The sequence below is a fragment of the Microcebus murinus genome, chromosome 31 (genome assembly GCF_040939455.1).
Source record: "Microcebus murinus isolate Inina chromosome 31, M.murinus_Inina_mat1.0, whole genome shotgun sequence".
Taxonomy (NCBI): domain Eukaryota; kingdom Metazoa; phylum Chordata; class Mammalia; order Primates; family Cheirogaleidae; genus Microcebus; species Microcebus murinus.
This window is the reverse complement of record NC_134134.1, coordinates 1036166-1060285: the sequence shown is the minus strand read 5'-3', so window position 1 is coordinate 1060285 and position 24120 is coordinate 1036166. Positions and strand designations below refer to the sequence as shown.

General features: G+C 35.4%; 1 protein-coding gene across 1 annotated transcript in view; it reads right to left on the bottom strand.

Moving 5' to 3' along the window:
- Nucleotides 1-24120, bottom strand: part of LOC142865674 (uncharacterized) — a 144349-nt gene that overhangs the window by 29287 nt on the left and 90942 nt on the right. The window contains 4 exon segments of the mRNA XM_075998856.1: nt 20230-20631; nt 20716-20799; nt 21052-21864; nt 22117-22404. Of these exon segments, the coding sequence (XP_075854971.1) occupies nt 20230-20631; nt 20716-20799; nt 21052-21864; nt 22117-22404 (1587 nt within the window).

Genomic DNA, 24120 nt, shown 5'->3' with positions numbered 1-24120 from the left:
GACTTTTGGCTCTCTAACATTTGTTAATCTGCTTCACTGAATCTCACCTACCTGGATATTTAGCTGTTGTTTCCTCTTTCTTCATAATCCAGGGTTCTATCCTTTGCTCCAGGCATGTGATCAGCTCTGGCTTTGACTTGGCAAGACCTGTTTCATTAGAGAAATTTCACATGACTCTTGCTGAAGACTTTCCAATTACTAATGCAGTACTATCCTTAGTAGAGAGAACATTAGTGAAGATTCTAGAAAATTCCTTTGCAACATATTACTTTCTCACAGACCCTGTAGAATGGTAAAAAATTGATCTAATTTATGACTAGAGCACCAATTCCCACTAGCACCAAATAAATAAGTGTTGGAAATTCTATTCCAAGGTTCAGACAACAATTTTATACTCTGAATTCTAGAGTAACCACTAATCTAGTGTGAAATCCCAACAAAGGGAAAGGTTCAAGATAACATGAGACATCTAATGATTTTATTTTATGCACCAAAATCTTCAAATTTTCTTTGAAATATGGATATGAAATTCATGCACATTGCTTTCCACAGACGTTGAACTAGTTTGCAATCCCACCAGCAGTGTAGAAGTGTTCTTCTGTCTCCACATCCACTCCAGCATTTGCTGTTTGGGGACTTTTTGATTACATTGAGAACTTTTAAATAAGTATATACATATACACATACATACATACATTCATATGTTGAGAATGTAGAGAAATTGAAATGCTGCCATGTTATTCTGAACCTTGGATTCTAATACTATACAAAATAGACATACAACAGATCAGAAAATACAGAAAGAATAAAATGATTTGCATTTCCCTGATGATCAGAGATGTTGAACATACTGCAATGAGATATCACTTATCTCCAGTGAGAATGACCTTCCAGTAAAAAGTCCCCTAACAATAAATATTGGCATAGATTTGGAGATGGGAACACTCCTACACTGCTAGTGGGACTGCAAACTGATTCAGCCTCTGTGGAAAGCAATATGGAGAAACCTCAAAGCGATACAAGTAGATCTACCATTTGATCCAGCAATTCAATTACTGAGCGTCTACCCAAAAGTTCAAAAGTCATTTTATGAAAAGACACCTGCACTTGAATGTTTATAGCAGCACAATTCACAATCGTGAAGCTATGGAAACAACCCAAGTGCCCGTTGATTCATGAATGGATTAATAAAATGAGGTCTATGTATACCACGGGATACTACACAGTTTTAAGAAACAACGATGATATAGCACCTCTCGTATATTCCTGGATACAGCTGGAACCCATTCTACTAAGTGAAGTATCTCAAGAATGGAAAAACCAGCACCACATGTACTCACCAGCAAATTGGTATTAACGGATCAACACTTAAGTGGACATATAGGAGTAACATTTATCTGGTGTTGGGAGGGTGGGACGGGGGAGGAGGGGATAGGTATATACAACGACAATGTGTAAGATGTGCAACGTTTGGGGATTGGACATGTTTGAAGCTCTTATTTGAGGGGGGAGGGGGGCATGGGCAATGTAAGTGACCTTAACACTTGTATCCCCATAACATGCTAAAATATAAATAAATAAAATAAAATAAAATAAAATTTATTCATGTAAAGTAGAAACTTTTAAGAAACTATTAATAAAAAAAGAATGGCCTTAATGTGGAATAGAAATTCTGTATATAAGTGATCCTCACCAAGGGAGACCAGGTTTCCATAGTTCTCTAACATCACATCCCTATACAAATTCCGCTGAGCATTGTCAAGGCATGCCCACTCCTCTGGAGAGAATTCTACAGCCACATCCTGAAATGTCACCATCTCCTGTAAAAAGACACATATTTCCCAAGTGGCCATAGAGAGAGTTATTCACTTGACTACAAGGAAAATGAGTTGTGAGAACTGTTTCTGACACATGAAATACTGGAATTATCCAATAAGATATTCTCTAGCACATTGATATTCTTGAACGTATTCTCTCATCTGCTGGAATGAGGATCAAAAAAGATGTATGAATCTGTGTGCATATGATTCTGCTATGGATGATAAAGTATTTAATACAAAATTAAGGGCCCTACTACAGTAATGTAAATGTATGGGTGTTATATTTATATCACATCAATAAATTGTGCATATTTCTCACATACAGGATCATAGAGAGTTAGAAGGTATCACATAATTTTTACAAGTACAGTAAAGAACTGGAGATTTTGTTAAAATACAGCTTCTGATTCAGGCGATCTGGGGTGGGGTCTGAATCTCTGCATTTCACATAATATAACTACTGACAACAATGCTTCTTGCCTAAGGAGAGTATTTTGTCAATATCCAGTAAGTGGTAGACTTTGAATATATCTCAGTTCATCTGAACAGAACACAGATAATATCCCTCAGTTTTCAAAGCAAGGTATAAGAAGAAATTAGAGCTTCTAGATTAAATGTAATGGCTCATGCACATCAGAAAGTAAATCTCCACAAGACCCTTAATGATAAACAAAAAAACAATTAACTTTATATTGGATGAATCTGTCAGAAAGCATGTTAAGCAAGTGAATGAAATTAGCATAACTTTAGCAGAATGAATTGGTGTTAGGCATTGTTGCAAAGAGGAGGATACAAAATGACTGCTGGGATGGTAGTGGCCAACAATATGTAACCATGAAGAATCATCAGATTTATGCAAATTTCAGATACAGATACTTCCCATGTTTTGTTATCTTTAATAATGTATGTAAACACTTTAGCATCATACGGAGCAAGTCTTTTATTTTATACTTTTTCCATAATTTTCTGGTTATCCTAGGCAATCAATGCTTTCTTCTTTCTGAACTTTCCTAATAATATATTACGTAGAGATGATGAAGCATCCAGTTCAAACTTTGAGAGTACTTGTTTCCTTTCCTCACTCAAATCCAAAAACTCTATCCTATTCCCAATGGGAATCTCACAAATTCACACTATGCTATCTTGACCTGTCACGATGGAAACATTTTTAATATTACATGTCATATATTTCTTATGAAACATGGTTATTGTAGTAACAAGCTTGTGGGAGAGAATATACAGCAGGCTCTCTTACATAGGGAGGAAGGATTTCCCAGAGAACCTTGACTACCATAAGAAGAAAAAAAAATGTAGTTACAAAACTTATTAGGCATAAACATCAGAAGTAAAGAAGGAAAGGTTTACAAGTTCAAAAAATTAAACTTCTACAAGGCTTTCTGGAAGAAATAGTGGACAGAACCCCCAATCTGGGATACACTTACCTGAAAACCAGCCATTTCTTCTTCCTCTTCTCCTACTCTGAAATGTCTTAGCAGGTGAGATTGTGTCAACAATTAAAATTAAATCTTGAGACTTCCCTTAATGGAGTCAGCACAATTTCTTTCCTTTTTCCACAACACTCACAAGTAGGAGGAACATAAAATGCAGAAGGACTACACTCACTTATTCTTGGTCACAGGAAAGAATCAGCTATGATCAGCTCATTCAGGGAGACCAAAATGAGAGGTTCTCCTGTCTTTTCTTCTGGTTACCTTCTCCGGCTACAGGTGCCAATAGTTTCTGCTACAGGAATTGGAATCTGGGCCACACTGATCTGCCTCTACCAAACCTTAGAGAGCAGAACCTGTGACTTCCCTTGAGAACAAAGGTTAAACTCAATTCTCATGAATATATGCAGGAGTCCTAATACTTGACCCTGGTATCAAATTAGAATTATTTGGAGCACAATTAAAACCACATGAATGTTCCCACCCAGCCCAGCAGCCCAGTGATGGGGTTTCTTCAATCTAGCCAGGTTATCCTAATTGAAAACCTGGGCTCAGAGGTAATTACCTTAAAATTGTCTCTGAAACATCACTGAATATAAATCATGTGGTACTGTGGGCCTCACTCAAAGAAATGTGGTCTGCTTGTGTGGAAGGTGTACATTCATTGGGTTCTTTGTTAGGTCTCCCTTTAGTGCTGATGTTGCTCAACCTAGATCCATTATTAGTAGCACTCAGGTAGAGACAGCAAGCACAGCATACATACTGCCTTTTGCCTAACACTCATGACAACATACACTTAATTTACAAAGTGAGGAGCAGCATAATGCAATGTACACTGAGCATGTGCTATGTGCTCAGAAGCATGGTTTGTTGCACTGTGAAGAGCATTTACATTGTGTGATTTAATCCTTGTTATACCAGAAAGGTGAGTAGTAAATGTACAATAATTTACAGAAAAATTTAGATGTGGTGCCATTCTTTCAATTCTCACACAATTATAATATGACACTACACAAGATCTAGAAAATTCTTTACACTCACTCCAAATAGGTCCTTTCAAAGTCAACTAACAAGTCCATGTTGTTCTCTTACACTGAAGCATATGTCTCCCCTGAGATTTTGGTCCTTCCTCAGTCCATAGTATGTCACTGTCTTGTGAATTCCAGGTTCAGTCCAGGTCTAGTTTGGGTTGAACTTTTGTATTCTTTGCTTTTACAGAGAGGGAATGAAAACAGGAAGAGAAATTTCTCTTTGGAACCTGCTCTAATGCATCCTGAGGAGCCTTGGATTCAGAATTCAGAGCTGCAGATTTAGGTCTCTGGAGAGGCATGAATTCAGTAGGGCTCATTGCACATTTCCTGGCATTTGGGCAAGAAGAGAAGGCAGAAAGGGAGTTTATGTGTCCAACCCAGAGTGCATTATCTTGTTCCCATTTGTATCTGAGCCCCATGGTCTCTGAATCCATTTCAGTGCTAAAGATGTGAGATGCATTTAGAGAAATATAGAACTACTGATCATTATCCTATGAGAGTGTATTCACAGGAATCTGGTCTAAGTATGCTCTGGAGGGACAGTAGACACCAAAGAGGCCTAGAGAACTTACTGTGTGCAGATGTCCGGACAGTGAAGCTCTGTGCTGCAGAGTTGCAGGTTACAGACTGGATGCTCAAGAAGGAATCTAGTATTCAAAGCCCTTGTAATTTATAAATGGTGGGCACATTTTATGTTTAGGTTGCAGTTTTAATTCTGGAAAGTGTTCAGGAAATATTAATAGTAAAGAGTATCCAACTAAGAAAACCACTCCACAAAGTTAAAAGAGAATTAAAAGAAACCCTTTTATTACTCAAATCACAATGTGATGTGCACAGTGCCAATCCACTGAGAGATGGCAAAGGGACACATAAAGTCGTTCCAGTATATAACTAAGGATATCCTAACTTTTACATAAATGTTATCTAGATAAATAATAATTAGCTTTGAAGAAAGAAGTCTAGACAGCCCTATTTGTCCTAAACAGTGCACCATAAACTTACTGGGTAATTAGTGAGACTCTCTTCTTTTGATAATTGGTTAAATTCAAATAAAAAACAAGCTTCTGAAATTAATGCAGGAGGAGATAATTTTGCAACTTAAAGCTAGGTGCTCACTGAAGTTTGGATCCCATCTTCACATGGAAATTGTGGGATAGGGAGCTATGTTCCTTGATATTTCATTTGAAAGTGATGTTTCTCAGTTTCAGAAAAAGTATTTTTTTAAAAAAAAACTTTTATAAATCTTTCAAAAAATTTACAAATCTTAAGAAGATAGTTAGTATCTCTGGTCCTTCTTGGGACAATGGTGCCCTGTTTTGGCGCTGTTTTCAGCAATTGCTCCAGCTGTGGAGATGGATAAGGCTGCCATTCCAATTTGGTGCTGCTCCACCCTTAATTCTACCCTGAGCCACTTTTACACCTGAGGAAGGAGGGAATGTATTATCAATATAGCATTTCCCCATCCAAGACGTAATAAGATTTGCAAAGTGACCTAGGTTATCCTAAGGGTAATGAATATGTCATTACCCGTAATCTGCATTGCAGTTCACCCTTCCCTGTGGGCTTTCTTAGTGGGAGCTCCTATAGTTTGATGAAACTTTCAAGACACCTGTTGATTATTTGATAAGCACCTACACTTGCGAAGATACAAATTCTGAAGAAATAAAATTAATGAGCATGTTACAAGTTTAAAGTAAAAAAATAAAAGCCACCCAAGAGCCCATCAATTCATGAGTGGATTATTAATAGTGGGCATATGTTTACAATGAAATATTACTCAATTTTAAGAAATGACAGCTAGCACTGCTTATATTTTCCTGAATTGAGTGAGCCCAATATCCAAATTTAAGTGACACAAGATCAGAAGAATGGGCTTCACATATACTTGCCATCAAATTGGTACTGACTGATTAACACTACAGTGCTCAAATGGTGGTGGTGCTCACCAGGGATTCAGGGCTGGGGGGTAGACATCAAAGAAAAAAACACAACTGATACCCTCTTAATTTATTGAAATACAAATAAATTTGGATGTCCTAATTTATTTTCACAGCAACAATATGCAAGTGTTTCCTTTTCTCCACATCCTCACCAGCACTTAGCATTCATCATATTGAGAATAGGCATTCTCACAGGTGTGAGGTAATAGCTCACTGTGGCTTTAACTTTCATTTCCATGACAATTAGATTGGTTGAGGTTTTTGACATATAGCTGTGGAACATTCATTCCTGCTTTTTGAGAAATATCAATTAGTTTTATCACATCTTTCCCAAAGTATGCCTAGATAAAATCATTACACTGTGTCCAACATGTACATATACAATTATTTCTCAAATAAAAACAAAAATATAGCAAAATAAATAACAATAACCAAATAAGATGATTGCACAGGAATAAGAAATGGATATTTGATATAGTACACAAATAAGCTGCATTCTAAATATATTATATTGGAGTACAAACACAGAAATGAATAAAAGGAAGAAAATGACCAATTCACATATCAACTTTGAAGACAGGATGATTTCTTTTTGTCTATTATCTGTTCTTCAAAATATCTGGCTTTATAGTTAAATGTATATGAATATGTGCTCTACATATGGTAAATACCACCATTTCAATGTATATATTTCATTGTTTTAGATTTGGATTTTCGGTGGAAAGTTAAGTATGTCATATTCCCTATTTTCTGAGAACTCTTCTGGGGGTTCCAAAGACATCCCCATTTGTCAGATTGTAGATGAGAGGGTTAAGTATTGGAATAAGGATGGTGTAGATGACAGAGACCACTTTTTCTGCCCAGGAGAATGAGCGTTTTGTAGAAGGTACTTGGTAATGGAAGCCACATAGAATAGAGACTCCAGGGACATGTGAGAGAAGTAAGTAGCCAGGGTTTCCATGTGCCCCAGGCTTGAGACTGTCACCAGTCGAGTGGACAGTATATATACATAGGACGCCGTAATAGCTAAGATAGGAGGGAAGAGAAAAATAACACCATGGATAAAAAGACCCTTATATAGAGGGAAGTGTCAGCAGAGACTAGTTTAAATACAGCTGGGATCTCAGAAAGTAAATGATGACCTTCCCTGGAGGTGAAGTAATGGAAAGTCAGAGGATAGAGCACATGGATCAAGGCATTGAGCACTGTCCTCAGATGGAAGCACCAGGAGAACACAGAGAACATGGGGAATGTGGATGGGGTAGCACAATGGGTGACATAACGACACGTAGCAGTTCTAAGCAAGGACGGCCAGCATCTGACACTCTGCTGCCAACAGGGTGATGTGGAGGAAGAGATGAATGCCTCAGTCAGTGAGAGAGATGGGATGATCCCTAGAGAGAAAGTTGAGGGCCATTTGAGAAACAAACATAGACTTAGAGAACTGGCACATGAGGGATGGCTTGCTGATCAGAAAATATATAGGGCAGTGGACAGGTGGGTTGGGCCGAATGCGTGTGAGCTTGGTGAGTTGTGGCTCAAGTGGAATGAGCTGGGTGGAGAGTAGAAGGAAATGAGCTGAGGTCAGTAGAGAACAGGGGTCCCTACTGTTTGTCTAAAACTTGGTGGCATGCAACCCTAATTCATGCACATGAGAGTCTTTATTATTATCTGTATATTAGCAAAGCATCATCACTACATTTAAAGGTAAAAGTAAACATCAATACAAGTTCTAGTTTTCTTTCAATTTACCCCAATGTATTATTTGCCTAAGGGATATTAAGTGAGAGATTTTCTTTCCTTATAAAGTCTGAAAGTTGCCAGAAGGGATTAATTATATTGAATGAATGGACCAAATTTTAGCCACTCAGGACATAGCAAAGCTTCTTCACAGCAGAAAGCTCCTGTAAGCAGTGCAAAAACTTCTATAACTGAGCCATTTGGAAAGAAGCTGTATAGCATACTTCTAAGTACCACTTCGAGCAAATCAAGCTCCTCTACTTCGTGTATAACTTTGAACAAGTTCTTTATGCTTACTGAATCTCAGTGTTCTCATTTGTGAAATGAGAGTTGGACTTAATTTTTTTTCTTGAAATTCGAGACTGGGGGCTCCTGAAGAAAACCAGGTAAGTTATAAGTAAAGAAAACACACTACATTTTATCTCTGTAGTAACACTTCTATGGACTGTAGCTAATTAGGCACTCGAATTGATGAAGGAGTTCAGGGAAAAAAATTGCAATGTTTGTATGTGTAAAGTAGTAGAAAATGGCATGATGTATTTAGAACATCCATTTATTTGTAAATGGTGAGAGAGCATGGGACATGTGTAGGATCCTTCAGCAGTGGCTAGTGCAAAGTAGATACTTAAACATTTATGAAAATAATACAGGGAGAATGATGAAGGAGAGTATGGAAGAAAACTATCAGGAATTAGAGTACGAACCAAAGGAGCTTTCTATACTGATTCTGATAGCTCAGAAATTATATGGGCCTCTGAAGAATTATATGGAGGGATTGATGTGATAAAACTTGCCTTTCGGCATCCCTCTACCTAGTAGAGGTGTAGAAGATGGGTTGGAGTGGCCAACTTTCACGGGAAAGGCATGTTGGGAACCCATCAGACCAATCAAGGTGGCAGTGACTAGGGCCCTGCTGAGGCTTTGGCATTGAGGAAGGAGAGAGGTATATTCAGGTAATATTAGAGGTGAGATGAAGTGCAGAATGGTATTTTTTACTGAGGTAGGACCATATGAGTCAGGCAAGAGAAATATTAAGAAATTGAAGGAATTTAAGCCTACTAACAACTTTGATACGAGCATCAACTATAGTTGACAGCCACAGATGAACATGCACAGCTGAGCATGGACTTTAGTCAACAGCCCTGATATGAAGGTGCACAGCTGAGTGTCTACATTAGTCGACAGCCAAAAGCTCTTACTTTTATAGCTTTTATCTCTGTAGTTGCAGTGTGTATGTTCACCTAATATATTACTATGTATCTGTGACCTTTTAACAAGTCCTTACTATGAGTTATTATAGTTATTTTCCTAAGCTGCCTTAAAGTAAAGCAAGCTTTCAGTGCTTGAAAGCTTTCTTCATCACACAAGAGCAAAATGGATTCGTCATCAATGTACAGCTCAAACTATCAGGCTGACTGTGAGTGCCAGCTGAGGGCAAGGTTTAATGGCCAGTAAGCACAGAACCAAAGTGGTTAAGAATATGGAGTGAAGGATAGGCCTTGATAATGACCCTTGGGCTTTCAAATTCAGAGGACAAATGATTGTGGTGTCTTCTGCTGAGACAAGATGATCTGAAGTACCAAAGAGGGTGTAAAAGAAGGTCCAGAGTGAGCCTAGCTTTCCACCTGCTAAGTGTGAGTATGTGTTACCCAGGGAAGGCAACCACCTCTGGGCTGTGGTTTGGTGTGTGGACCTGAAGCTGCATTTTAGCATTTGTAGCATTTAGGGGGAGCTGATGTGACAGGACTAGATAAAACTGCCCAAGGCGTGTGCTCAGTGAAGAGTGGAGGGTAAGTTTGTTTTATCAGGGGAGTAACACAGGCCTAGAAGCTACTACCTGTGAACTTTCAAAGGTCTAAAACAATATCAGAAGCCTGATGTAAAACCTCTAGCTTGTTAAAAACAAACCAAAATACAAATAAAATCAAAATGTGAAAACCTTGTAAAATATAATTATTTGCAAAGAAATGTTATCAAAAGCCATTCTGCTTTTTTCACACAACAATATTTTTGAATCACATTGTGGATGAATTTTTACATAGCTAATATGTGTAATGTAATGAGGAATGAGACCCCTTCAAAATTTATTTATTTTTTGAAGTCTATGAAAGAGTTTGGGGTGTGCAAAAAGGCGTCTTCTCTGTCACTGGCACCTGCAACCCCCATCCCTCAGACCCTGACTCCTCCTTCCTGGGGTGCCCTCCCAACTCTTGCCCATTGTACCAATCACCACATCTCTCACTTTTGGAGGGGCTTCTGTAATGCTGAGTATAGTCTTTCTGGTTTAGTAGCTCTTTGTGGTATGTTTCCCACAAGATTTAGTTATTTCAAATATTTCTTTTTATTTCTTTATATTACAGGGGTAAAAATGTTTAAGTTATGTATATGGCCTTTGCCCCACAAGCATCAGAGCTTCAAGTGTGTCCATCCCCAAGACAGTGAGCACTGCAACCATTAAGTGTGTATGTACCCATTCACTCCTTCACGCTCTCCTCCTTTCTAGATGGGATCAATTTAGTTCTGATGAATATCATCTTAGATCACCTTCTCCCTCTGGTTGCCATAGTGACCTTGCCACTGCTTGATCCAGGTCAGGGCTCTCTCAGTACTCTCTGGCAGATGGCCCTGTCCAGGGTCTTCTGTTGGATCCATATAAAAGCACAGCTGTGCTACTCCCCTGCTGGGGAAGATCTCACTCAGGTAACCCACTTTCCTGGCTGCATCCCTTCCACCTTCTCCTCACCTGTCAGGATCTTATTTCATTCCCCACCCTCTTCTTGCTCCACTCACATGCCTTGGCTTCTGAGAAACTGCCTTATTACTAGAACTGCCCCCTGGATACTGCCAGGAAAGGGCTTGCAGTCTAGGACAAACCCACAAGGAAATGGACATATTAGAACTCACCTTAGATATCTATTTTCAAAAAAAAGTCTTGGGAGAGTTCTAAAACTTCTCCCACTTTTAAGAAAATACATAGAATCAAAACCCTCTAGGACTATCTGAAAAAAGGAAAAATAAAAACAAAAATGGGGGTTTCATGACTTAGAAAACATTCTGGTCAATGTGGCAAATATCACCAATGTGATAATATAGACAGAATAATCCTCTCCTATTCTAAATCACTTGGTGACTGACTATATAGGTACTATAAAATTTGAATTTGTGGTAAAATACACCCTGTATAATATCTTACACATTGTTAGGCATACAGTACAGTAGTGTTAAGTATATTCACACTATGTGAAAGAAATCTCCACTACTTTTTTACTCAGAGTAAATATAACTCCATTTGCTGGTTGAGATATTTCAGAATTTCATGTCTGAGTTTTTTACCTAGCAAGGACTCCACAAGCCAATCAAGATAAGGCTGGTTTATTGAAAATATCAACACCCTGGATAAACTTCTAGCTAGATTAATCTAGGAGATAAAAGAAAACATAAATGTCCAATATAATGAATAAAAGTGGAACTTCATTAAAAATCATACCGATTTAAATTTATTCTAAAGGAATAGTCTGTACAATTTGATCAATACATTTGACAGCTTCAGACAAATGGGTAAGTTCTATAAAGATATTAATTTTCAGAAAATTTAAAACCAGAAATAGAAAACCTGCATAGGCCTGGCACGGTGGTTCAAGCCTGTAATCCTAGCACTCTAGGAGTCCGAGGTGGGCAGATTGCTCAAGGTCACGAGTTTGAACCAGCCTGAGCAAGATACAGACCCCATCTCTACTATAAATAGAAATAAATTAATTGGCCAACTAATATATATAGAAAAAAAAAAATAGCCGGGTATGGTGGTGCATGCCTGTAGTCCCAGCTACTTGGGATGCAGAGAAAGTAAGATTGCCACAGCCCAGGAGTGTGAGGTTGCTGTGAGCTAGGATGATGCCAAAGAAATACAGTTTGATTATATATGTGTGTGTATAAACACAGAGAGAGAGAGAGAGAGAGAGAGAGAGAGAGAGAGAGAGAGAGAGAGAGAGAGAAATACAATTGAGTGATATTCCAATCACAACAGAGCCTAAGTTGCTTTTGCAGACTTATGACCTGGTCTCCCAGTAAGGTGACTGCTTGTTGTAAGTCAGCCACTTAACCAGCAAATTTGCTGTCAATTTGATTCTGATTGGACCATAATTGATTTGATTCATAATGCCAATTTTTTGAACAAATTCAGTAGTTTCAGCTGTTTGTTGTAATGCTACACCAGCTGTGTTGGTAGATGCAGTGACAACAATAATTCCCAAAGTAGCTGCTATTAATAGACCAATAAATCTTTTTGTAAGTTTAAGAATGTGGTTAAGTAGTTTATCCAAAGCAAACTTTGCTGAGGATCCCTACCAAATTCTATTCATTTTAACAGGTAACCACAGCCCTGCTCTGGCTTTAAGAATATAAAGTGTTTCTTTATGAGGATTGAATTTTATGGAATAATCAATAGAGAAAAATAAGAACAGCTGTTATAAGTCACTAGGAAGGAGGGTGCATCATATATAGCATGTCCAGTCAGGAATAAGTAAGGCAATTTAACACAAGGTTGAGTATAATGAGTAGAGTTTAGGTAAAAATTCCACTCTCCGCTGCTGTTTATATCTAATGTGTTTGTGGTAATCCAGGACTGCAAAGGGTGTAAAGCAGCCGATAATTTCCACAGTTGCTGATGAATAGAGCCATCTAAACTATGAGGAGCTGGAGTGCTCATACCATAATTGAGCCATGTAACATGACTTACAAAGTTAGTGTCTGTTATAGACATCGAGGTGACAGGTTTTTTTATAACAAAGTTTTTTAACTTTATAAGATGAGGCAGGATGTCCGTGGGGACTCCAGTTCAATTAATACATAACCTCAAGAAGGTGACCCAGTAAGAATGCGTCCCATGTGACTTTTACAATTTCTCCATTGTACCCAGGATTTAGGGTCAGAAATTACTACCTCCTTACAGATGGGTACATCTGTAGGTGCAAATGTAATATGTCCAGAAGCAAAAAAAAGGAGACAGTTAAAAGAAATAACCAGGGTTTTGTTTTGTCACTGGTAGAGTTGCAGGTGATTAGACGGATTTGAGTAGCAGATTTTAAACAATGAATACCTTTACCAATACATATGGGAGGGCCTTATGTTTCATCATCATATTTATTAATTATAGTGTCCTATTCATGGAGTTTCATTGGACCACAATAATCGTAAGGTCCTGGTAGCCAATTAGAATCATTATTAAATACTAGGAAAGGAATGCCAGCCCGATTGACAATCTTATTTAAAGTTGGGTTGGGAATACAGGCCCAGTAATGATAAGTGGGGTTATCAGACATTCTTACCGCCATGCTCACTATGCAGATCATGAGAAGAAAGAGGTTTACAGATGTTTTAGGTACAGACATCAACTTCAATATTTTGTCTGCTTCTTCATAGGTCCTCTTCAGCTGTCCGCATGTCATGATCCATGGCTGGGATGTTTTCTTGCTTCAGCACTTCCTATTCTTTATTTTCATCCTCTTAATGCCCTCAGCCAGGGCCTGGTTCACTTCTGGTGGTCTCTTCCATTTTTTCACCTTGGGTTTCCACTCTGGGTTTGATTCTTCTGCTTGGAATCCAGACTGTTTGTCCATCATCTGTCAAAACACAAGCCAAAACCTCTACCCCACACCTTCACCCATCCTTCTTTCCATTTATTCTTCTCTATCACCTTTCCACCAGATAGGCTAGTGAGGGAAAGTATCTGGTGGATGGCTCCCTTTCCAATACCTTATACTGCTGTTAAAGTATCTTTTTTATGATAACTCAAAAAAATTAAAGAAGGCTTAATTTATTCTATCTCTGGGGGATCATATACCTCCCCCTTTTTGTTTAAATAACATATATTTTAAGGTTTGATGAGTATGTTTTTACTATTGTAGGTAATATCTATTGAGTTAAATGTGAAATCTGAATAATTTATTTTTTGGACAGTGATTATCAATTTTTTCTATAAAAGCAGATATATCTGATTGCCAATCCAGATTTCACTGATAGCCATTTGAATTTGTGAATTAGTAAGAGGAATAATATTTTTTTCAGGGACTTGGCTACTCATCTGTTCTAGTCTGTTTCTGTTTTTTTTTTAGGTTAGTTACCAAATTAAAGAAAAACCTTACATAGTCATAATTTTTAAATTAAAAGGAAAACATGTTAAAGAATTAAGATGAGTACGCAGGCCATTTTATTAAGAGTAAATTAATATTAACAAAGATCTTTGTTTTAGTCAAAATTCCCTAATAAATTTCTTTTCATAAACTTTATCCCATCTTGCATGTATCACGCAGCATCTATAAAATATACCTTAAAACTTTGTGTTTTGCCCTAACTCCTTTTTCCTGAATAACCAGTCATTTTTAGAACAAAAAATTCTATGCAATATCCTTTCTTTACATTATCTTTTCTTTATGGAAATAATAAAAAGAAAGGATTTATTGTCAGCCAAAAATAAAAAAAAAATTTCTAAATAAAACGTTATATTCTTTGACTTCTTACATCTTTTTCTTACTCACAAGTGAAATTTTCTTTTTATTTTGTTTTTAAATTTATTTTGATTCAATCTTTAAATAACCCATGAATTAGACAAAATATATATTTTAACAAGAACACATTCTTTTTCTTTTATATTTTTTCCTATCACAAACATCTTATTCTATGCTGTATCTTATATGTAGAATTGCATGCATTGACCAGAATTCTTATTTTTAGTAACATTACATTTTAATGAAAACTTAAAAAGCAGGAAGTCATGAATTTTTTATCATAAGACTTTTGTCATCATGAAACAAGTTTATAGGTTCCTATAAAATTATAGCCAAACTAATAATTCAAATATTTTTCAAAATGCAAAAATCCCATTCCTTGAGAGAGGAGACTCAGTTTTTCAAACAAGTATAAGACCTAATAGACAGACTATAGTACAAGTTAAAAAGCAGGCTGAGTCTGTCTTTTTTTCTTTGCCTTCATTTTCGCAATTTATTAAAAGGTGAATACAAAATCTTGTTATTTCTATTCATATCATGACAATCTATATTGAAAGAGAAAACCAAATTTCATTCTATTAGTGTATCAATGATAGTTAACTTTAATAAAATCTTATAAACAAATCCACCTAATTCTAACCAATTTGACTGTAAGCTAAGATTTTATAAATGTTTTATAACCTTTAACTTTTACATACACTTAATTTTTAATGCTCATTCACATATTGAATGTACTTGGTTTAAAAAAAACAATAAATTATCCAAAATTATCTCTTAATAAAATACTTTTGTTTTAAGTCATTTTTATTTATAAATTTTGTATAGAATTGTTTCCCTTTCATTCCATTGATACCATTTAGTTGTCTGTTGATTGTTTAAAGCAGGTATGGTTAAGACAAATTTTTCTCTATCAGATATTTGCAAAAGGATAATAAAAAACAATCTTTTAAATCTATTATTATGCCAACCCTTAGCCAGAAACCTTTAGAAAAATTGTAACATCTGTTCCAGTATCTATAAGTTCAACAAAAGATTTGCCATTTACCTTAATTTCTAATTGAGGTTTTTGGTCATTAATAAAGTTTTGCTAATATACATTTATTCCAATACTTCCAAATCCTCCTTGTCTTAAAACATTAGATTTTTTAATTTACATATTAATAGCAGAAATTGTGCAATACTACTCCAGCCTGAATACTATAATTGGAAGTGAAACTCATCATAACTGAAATTACTTTCCAATAAGCTGAATCAATTCTATCTCTATGTATTGATACTCTTTTTGATGTAATAGAAATATGACCAAATTATTAATTAATATTAATGTGCCTGTAGGACCAGGACAAATATATATATAGGTATATGTATTGTCACAAGATGGTCTTTGTTCTGTGAAATTATCTTTTGAGCCAACAGTCTCAGCCAAAAGTTGCATTTTAAATGTCTGACTGGATCTTTAGGCAAATTCGTAAAAGTTTTTTCAGCAGCCAGGTGCTCCCCTTGCTACATAAGGTGCCATTGGTGTGCGGTTGTGGGGAGCTGGTACTGGGCTGCTGGCTGAGCACAGCCACAGCCTGGGTGGCTCAGCAGCCATGGCAGTGGTGGAACCATGCAGTTTAATTTTGCTGGGCATAAAGCTGCTGGCATTTACAATTAACATTATTAAAAGCCAATATATGTAAAATCATATTTCATAAATTAGGAGGATTAACCATGTCTTGTACCATATCTTTCTTGTAATCTAGCAATAAAATCTACATGAGTTTCATTAACATTTTGTTTAACATTTATATAGGAAGCTACAGTCTAAGAGAAGCTATCTTTTTCCATTCTTTAATACAGCACTGTTGAATTTGAGAAATAACTTGATCATCATATTTTAGTTAAGCATTAATATCAAACCAGATTTCCTGTCCCATCATTTGTGCCATCAATTTTTACTGGTGGATCTGCAGACTCATTTAGCTAGGGTTTCTGACACATCTAATCCCTGCACTAAGTGGTGAACTTTAAAAATTTACACAGAGATATAACGGTTCGCAAAAGAGATTTATTTCCAAACCCAAGGAATTAATCTTTCCATTTGAGCCAATTCTTTAAACGAGTTATTGGTGTAAAGAGAGTTTGTGCTGACCGGGTGCAGTGGCTCATACCTGTAATCCTAGCACTCTGGGAAGCCAAGGCAGGAGGATCACTCAAGGTCAGGAGTTTGAAACCAGCCTGAGGAAGAACAAGACTGTGTCTCTACTAAAAATAGAAAGAAATTAATCGGCCAAGTAAAAATATATAGAAAAATTAGCAGGGCATTGTGGCATATGGCTGTAATCCCAGCTACTAGGGAGGCTGAGGCAGAAGGATTGCTTGAGCCCAAGAGTTTGAGGTTGCTGTGAGCTAGGCTGATTCCATGGCACTCTAGCCTGGGCAACAGAGTGAGAATGATGCTTTTGTCATTCCAGTTGTCAGTCATAAGCAAAGGAACTCTGATATTTACCAACAGATTAATATTCCAGCACAGAACATGAAAGGGGCTTTAACACTTTTATTTGAAGCTAAAGACACCTGGACTTCCTGGTGCTGATCATTATGTTATGGAAGAGACTAAAGAGGCATGTGGTGCTCACTGTCTCACCTCTGGCCACGGTGAGCATAGAAAACAGGATTGCATCCAAAATCACTAATGAAATTTTCAATCAAATAGCAGCCATGATCCCTCAGATTCCTCTAGAGAGAATGATCAAATTGTTGGCCACAGTTACATGACTAAAAATGAGAACTGTGGACTACGCACTTCACCCACTAAAGTAAAGGAAGATAAAGTCATGTAAAATAAATTCTCTACATTGAAATAAAAGATAAAGAAAGATTATTCCAAATATTTTCTTTTTTTTTTATAACCAAATATTTTCAATCCAGAGAAATCATTCTATTATATTCTAACACTGAAAATACACACTCATAAATAGATTCTAGACAGATGCATATGTTGTACTATAAGTACTTCATAATTAATGAAGTACTTAATAATTAAAATCAATCTTCTTTATTTACCTAAACTCTCAATTAACAGATTGTTAGATTCTCATGTTTCTTTATATAGTACTTACCATATGCATCACACACTCATTATTTACTTATTGTAATTATTTTCATATTTATGGCATTACAGGTTAGGATCTAATAACTGTTTGCTCTTACACAGCAAACAATACTGAGTTCTTGATTTAATCCACTGGCATTCTGAATTGTATATCTGTCTTTATACTTAAGGCTCTTACTTTAAGCTTAGGATTCTGAATCTCTCTTATCTTAATTAAGTAATCAGCATACTGCATGTATAGCCTATATATGGCTTCAAGTCTCTACTTAAATTTTTTTCATGTAATTAAATAATTCTACAATTCTCATCAGAACTTTTAAAGTATTATGTGAACTCACAGGGGGTGAGTACAACAATGAGAATGTTGCAGCCCAATTGCAGGCAGAAAAAAAATGGCTTAGATACATTTGTAGAAGGAAAAAGATAGGAAAAAGATAAAAAGATAGGAAAAAATGCTGGAGACAATTATGAAATGAAAGAAGCAGAATTCCCACTTATAAATTCTAGAGTTTGTTCTGCAGGTCCCCTCACTCCACATGCAAATCAGTGACATTTTTCACCCTGGATATTTCAATCTCTTACCTGGAGCCACAATTAAATTTTATAAAAATCATTCTTATAATTGCAGAGTAGGACATATATACAATACATAACAAATTTTCAAATAATAAAATAATAGAGTAGGCCTAGCATAAGTAATAAGCATGTAAGAACAGAGGATTGGCATGGGCAGGTTCTGAATTAGAAACTTTACAATTTTAAACAAATTAATTCAACATAAAGCAAAAAAAAACCCTTTGCTTTCAAAATATTTGGAGTTTCTTGTTTGCTAGTAACTTCTCAACAATTATGAAATTACCTATTTTTTCAATATTTCTCCTTTTCTTTTCAAAATATGTATACATCCTCATTCACACAAACATAATTACTTACTCTGCAAATCTAATACAACTAAAGTTCATCTGAACCATGATGTATTTGTATATTTGATTCAGTAGAAATTAAAAAAAGTGTTTATTTCTGTTTCACTGGCCAGACAGGTCGCATGTTGAAAAAAAAATGTAGGATAAAGTGTAACAAGTACTCATTCAGTATTCAAAAATGTATGGCTTTACATAAAATGGACAAACTTTATTATAAGCATTACAGTTACAATGAAATTATAAAAATAATAATAAAAAAACTTTGGGAACATTATTCTTCAAAGAATTACATATTTGAAGTCACTGAAAACAGGATCACAAATGATTTAATTTTACTATGTAACCCAATAATACATCTTTACAATCATTTCCCCCAACTTTGAGTAACATACAATAGATTAATGTTGGTGGCAAATTCACAGTTCATTCAATCTACATCACGATGACACAATAAAATATTTTTTAATTTAATAAAACAAATTAAGTTTACATGTAATCTAAAATATTTCAAAACTCACTGTTTCATTATTCTAATGTACAATTAGTAAAACAAGTTATTTGTAATATTGTCATTGTTTCATTCTGATTATAATGAGAAGGATATTAGTCTATATACCTATATCATATGTCACTTGAAAAACTGTTTTTTAGAAGTCAACTACAAAGCACCTCTCCATTTCAGACATCTTACATTTCAGTGATTTTAATTTTCCATGGGAAAGTACATGAATGATGTGTACTTAATACACAAAGACTTCTAATAACTGTGATGTAGCTATCATTAACCATAGGCATTCACATACACACTAAAAATGAAAGCATAGCATCCACTGTTCTTAAAGTTGAATAACATCAGTATTTCCTTATCAAAAATTGCAAAAAATTATACTTTATTACATTTGCATCCCAACCTGACTAGAAAGTATATTTTACATGTCATTATAACTTTAAAAAATCTCTTGTTTTAAAAACTGACATACAAATAAGTTATCTATTTTAACTGGTTTAATCTCTATACTCAACAACTTGGTTTAAGAAATCTGTGAATGTGTTAGAGCCCAAGTGCATTGCCCTTTGAGTCCTCTGATTCTGTTTAGACTTGATTCTTGATTAAATGCATTCTGAAATTTATCATATCTGTAAAGTAGTTTTAAGTATCAATTCCTTGTTGTTCTCTAAAGGTAAGCCTTTTGCATAAATATTTTTTCACATTCATTATATTTGTAAGGTTTCTATCTATGAAAAATTTTGTGATGTTGAACAATGAGAAAATATTGGAGCATTACTTTCAGGGTAAGTTCTCCCATGTCTAATAAAATGTCTGTTATAACTCAAGGTATTGTCAGCACTCTATATTATTATTGTTTACTTTAAGTACTGTTGTATATTTTAAAGCTAATATTTTGGGAAAGTATTTCCAAAGTCATTACATTTATCTCACTTTTATCTAGTTTTATTTCTTTGATGATGAGTAAAATGTGAGCAGGTATTAAAGATTTTGTAACAATTGTAGAATTTTTCTCTGTGGTGAATTCTTTCAAGTAGATTAATATGTGAGCACTGGGTAAAAGCTTTGCCGGATTACTCACAATTGTATGGTTTCTCTCCTGTATGAATTCGTTTACGTAGACTGAGGTCTTTGAGCCAGATAAAGACTTTGCCACATTCTTCACATATGTATGGTTTCTCTGCTGTATGAATTGTTTTATGTAGATTGAGGTCTCTACACCAGATATAGGCTTTGCTACATTCTTCACATTTGTATGGTTTCTCTCCACTATGAATTATTTTATGTAGTGTAAGGATTGAGCACTGGGAAAAGGCTTTTCCACATTGCTCACATTTCTAGGGTTTTTCTCCTGTATGAATTCTTTTATGCTGAGTAATGTGTGTGTGCTGAGAAAAGGCTTTGCCACATTCCTCACATTTGTATGGTTTCTTTCCTATATGAATTATTTTATGTCGAGTAAGGTTTCTGAGCCAGATAAAGGCTTTGCCACATTCTTCACATTTGTAGGGTTTCTCTCCAGTATGAATTCTTTTATGTTGAGTAAGGTTTATGCACTGGGTATGGGCTTTTCCACATTCTTCACATTTGTAGGGTTTCTCTGCACTATGAATTCTTTTATGTCGAGCAAGGTGTGTGTACTGGGTAAAGGCTTTGTCACATTCCTCACATTTGCATGGTTTCTGTCCTGTATGAATTATTTTATGTCGAGTAAGGTCTCTGTGCCAGATAAAGGCTTTGCCACATTCTTCACATTTGTAGGGTTTCTCTCCAGTATGAATTCTTTTATGTTGAGTAAGGTTTATGTGCCAGGTAAAGGCTTTGCCACATTCCTCACATTTGTAGAGTTTCTCTCCAGTATGAATTCTTTTATGTTGAGTAAGGTGTATGCACCGGGTACAGGCTTTTCCACATTCTTCACATTTGTAGGGTTTCTCTGCACTATGAATTCTTTTATGTCAAGCAAGGTCTGTGTACTGGGTAAAGGCTTTGTCACATTCCTCACATTTGTATGGTTTCTTTCCTGTATGAATTATTTTATGTCGAGTAAGGTTTCTGAGCCAGATAAAGGCTTTGCCACATTCTTCACATTTGTAGGGTTTCTCTCCAGTATGAATTCTTTTATGTTGAGTAAGGTTTATGCACCGGGCATAGGCTTTTCCACATTCTTCACATTTGTAGGGTTTCTCTGCACTATGAATTCTTTTATGTCGAGCAAGGTTTGTGTACTGGGTAAAGGCTTTGTCACATTCCTCACATTTGTATGGTTTCTTTCCTGTATGAATTATTTTATGTCGAGTAAGGTTTCTGAGCCAGATAAAGGCTTTGCCACATTCTTCACATTTGTAGGGTTTCTCTCCAGTATGAATTCTTTTATGTTGAGTAAGGTTTATGCACTGGGTATAGGCTTTTCCACATTCTTCACATTTGTAGGGTTTCTCTGCACTATGAATTCTTTTATGTCGAGCAAGGTGTGTGTACTGGGTAAAGGCTTTGTCACATTCCTCACATTTGTATGGTTTCTTTCCTGTATGAATTATTTTATGTCGAGTAAGGTTTCTGAGCCAGATAAAGGCTTTGCCACATTCTTCACATTTATAGGGTTTCTCTGCACTATGAATTCTTTTATGTTGAACAAGGTGTATGTACTGGGTAAAGGCTTTGTCACATTCCTCACATTTGTATGGTTTCTCTCCTGTATGAATTCTTTTATGTTGAGTAAGGTCTCTGAGCCAGATAAATTCTTTGTCACATTCTTCACATTTGTAGTGTTTCTCTCTACTATGAATTCTTTTATGTTGAGTAAGATTTGTACACTGGGTAAAGGCTTTGCCACATTCTTCACATTTGTAGGGTTTCTCTCCACTATGAATTCTTTTATTTCGAGTAAGATTTGTGCACCAGGTAAAGGCTTTGCCACATTCTTGACATTTGTAGGATTTCTCTTCAGTGTAAATTCTCCTATGTATAGTAAATTTTGGGTAGCAGTTAAAGGGTTTTCCACATTCTTCACACTTGTAGGGTTTCTCTACAGTGTGAAATTTCCTAAGTCCAAGAATGTTTGATCTGTGGTTAAAGGGTTTGCCACATTCATTATATTTGAAATTTTTTTCTCTAGTATGTCTTATATTAGATATATTTAGATTTGAAGATTTGCTAAACATTTTTATACATTTATAACTTTTGAAGATTTTCCTATGGTTACTTGACAAACATTGGGTAAGACCATCATAACATACTTTTTGACGCTTACACTTACCAACACACTCCCAGTCCTTTCTTGAATGTACAATGTCAAGGTTACAGATTCCATATAGTCTCATTATTGATTTCTGGAATGAAGCTTTTATACCCTGCTCTGACAGTAGTTCTTGGGTGCAATGGGAAGACAGTTCTGAAATAAATGAAAATAACAAAGTATCTCACTAATTATACTTAGGTAAATATACTTCACAATTTGAATGTGCAAAACTATGGCAAGCACATTAGCAATAATGTGCAATAGATTACCATAATCTTACTTGCATCTTAGATGTAAGACCTTCAAAATATACTTGCAAACATGATTCATTGAGAAATCATCAGTGATAATATTTCATGGCATCCCAGATGTGAATGACACCAAGAACCATATGGAAGGGGAAGGAACAGTTGTTACATTTACCCAGCAAAACCCTTCCTCCCCACTGATACAGAGTTATCACTTTAGCAGTAAAATTCCATTTCCTGGATTCCCTTTCAAAAGAGATTCAAACCAATGGCACATGAGTCCATATATCTGGTTTTTGATGACCTTTGAATAGCTGGTTTCTATTTTCCATGACAAGTACATAACTCTCTGGGAAAGATATGCACATATGAAAACTAAAACCCCACGGTATTATATTGATGGTGCAAAAACATTTAATTATGCTATAAAATTTGAAAGACAAAATAAAAATGATCATTCCCATGTGTTAAGTGACATACAATATAAAAAGACATAATTTTTGACATCCATATCATATAGTTGAGGGCAGATGTAAAGATTATGAATTTTTGTATACAATTGAAGTTAAGTAGTTATCGGTTTAACATAAGTTGCAACTTCAAACTATTTTATGTAATTCTCACAGTGAACAGCAGAAAAATCTTTAAAGACACACACAAAAAATGTGGCCTCAGTAAAAACATGTATCACTAAAAATCAGTGAGGTGCAATGAGGGGGAAAGGAGTGGGAAGAAAGAAAATATAGTGGCAAAAGTTATATAAAACAATTAATATTAGGGAAATTATAAATCCATCCCTTTGAGAAAATTATGCAAATATATATGTACTAGTATTACTAGTCAGAAGACACAGTCAAATAAAGGAATTAAAAAAAAAATCCATCTATATTCTCTCTAAAGAGACTTGACTTCATACCTGGTGAAAGAAATAGACAAAAAGTGGCAGGAAATAACAAGATATACCACGAAAATGTTAAGCATACAACACCAGTGGAGTTCAAAATTATATTAGGCGCATTACTTTTGTAGTACACAAAATGTTATAGTTTATAAAATATACTTTTAAGTCAAAACTGCCACAAGAGACAAACAAGGACATTTAATATAAACAGAGATCATTCACTGCGAACCATTTAAATATAATAGGTATATCTGATATCTATCTATATCTCATATAAAGGTTCTCAAATACATAAAAAAGCATTGACACAATTGAAGCAAGAAATAGACAGAAAAAATGATAGGATCCGTGGTATTCCACTTTCAATAATAATAAAGCCAGTCAAATTACTAATAAGAAAACAGGAGGTTTGAAAACACTAGAGAGCAATTAGACCTCACAGATATATAGAGAACATTCTGCTGAATAATAGTAGAATATACAATATTCTTGATAGCTCATTATACATTCTTCCTACAAACTACCTTTTCAGACACAAAACAAGCCTTAACCAATTTTAGAAAACTGAAATTTTACACACTTTAATTTCTGACCAGAATGGAATGAAACTGTAAATAAATAACAAAAAAGACAAAAAAAATGCAAAAGTATAGGAAAATAAACAACACACTCTTGAACACGTTCTTGTTCAAGGGAAGAAGACCTAATGTTGTGTATATG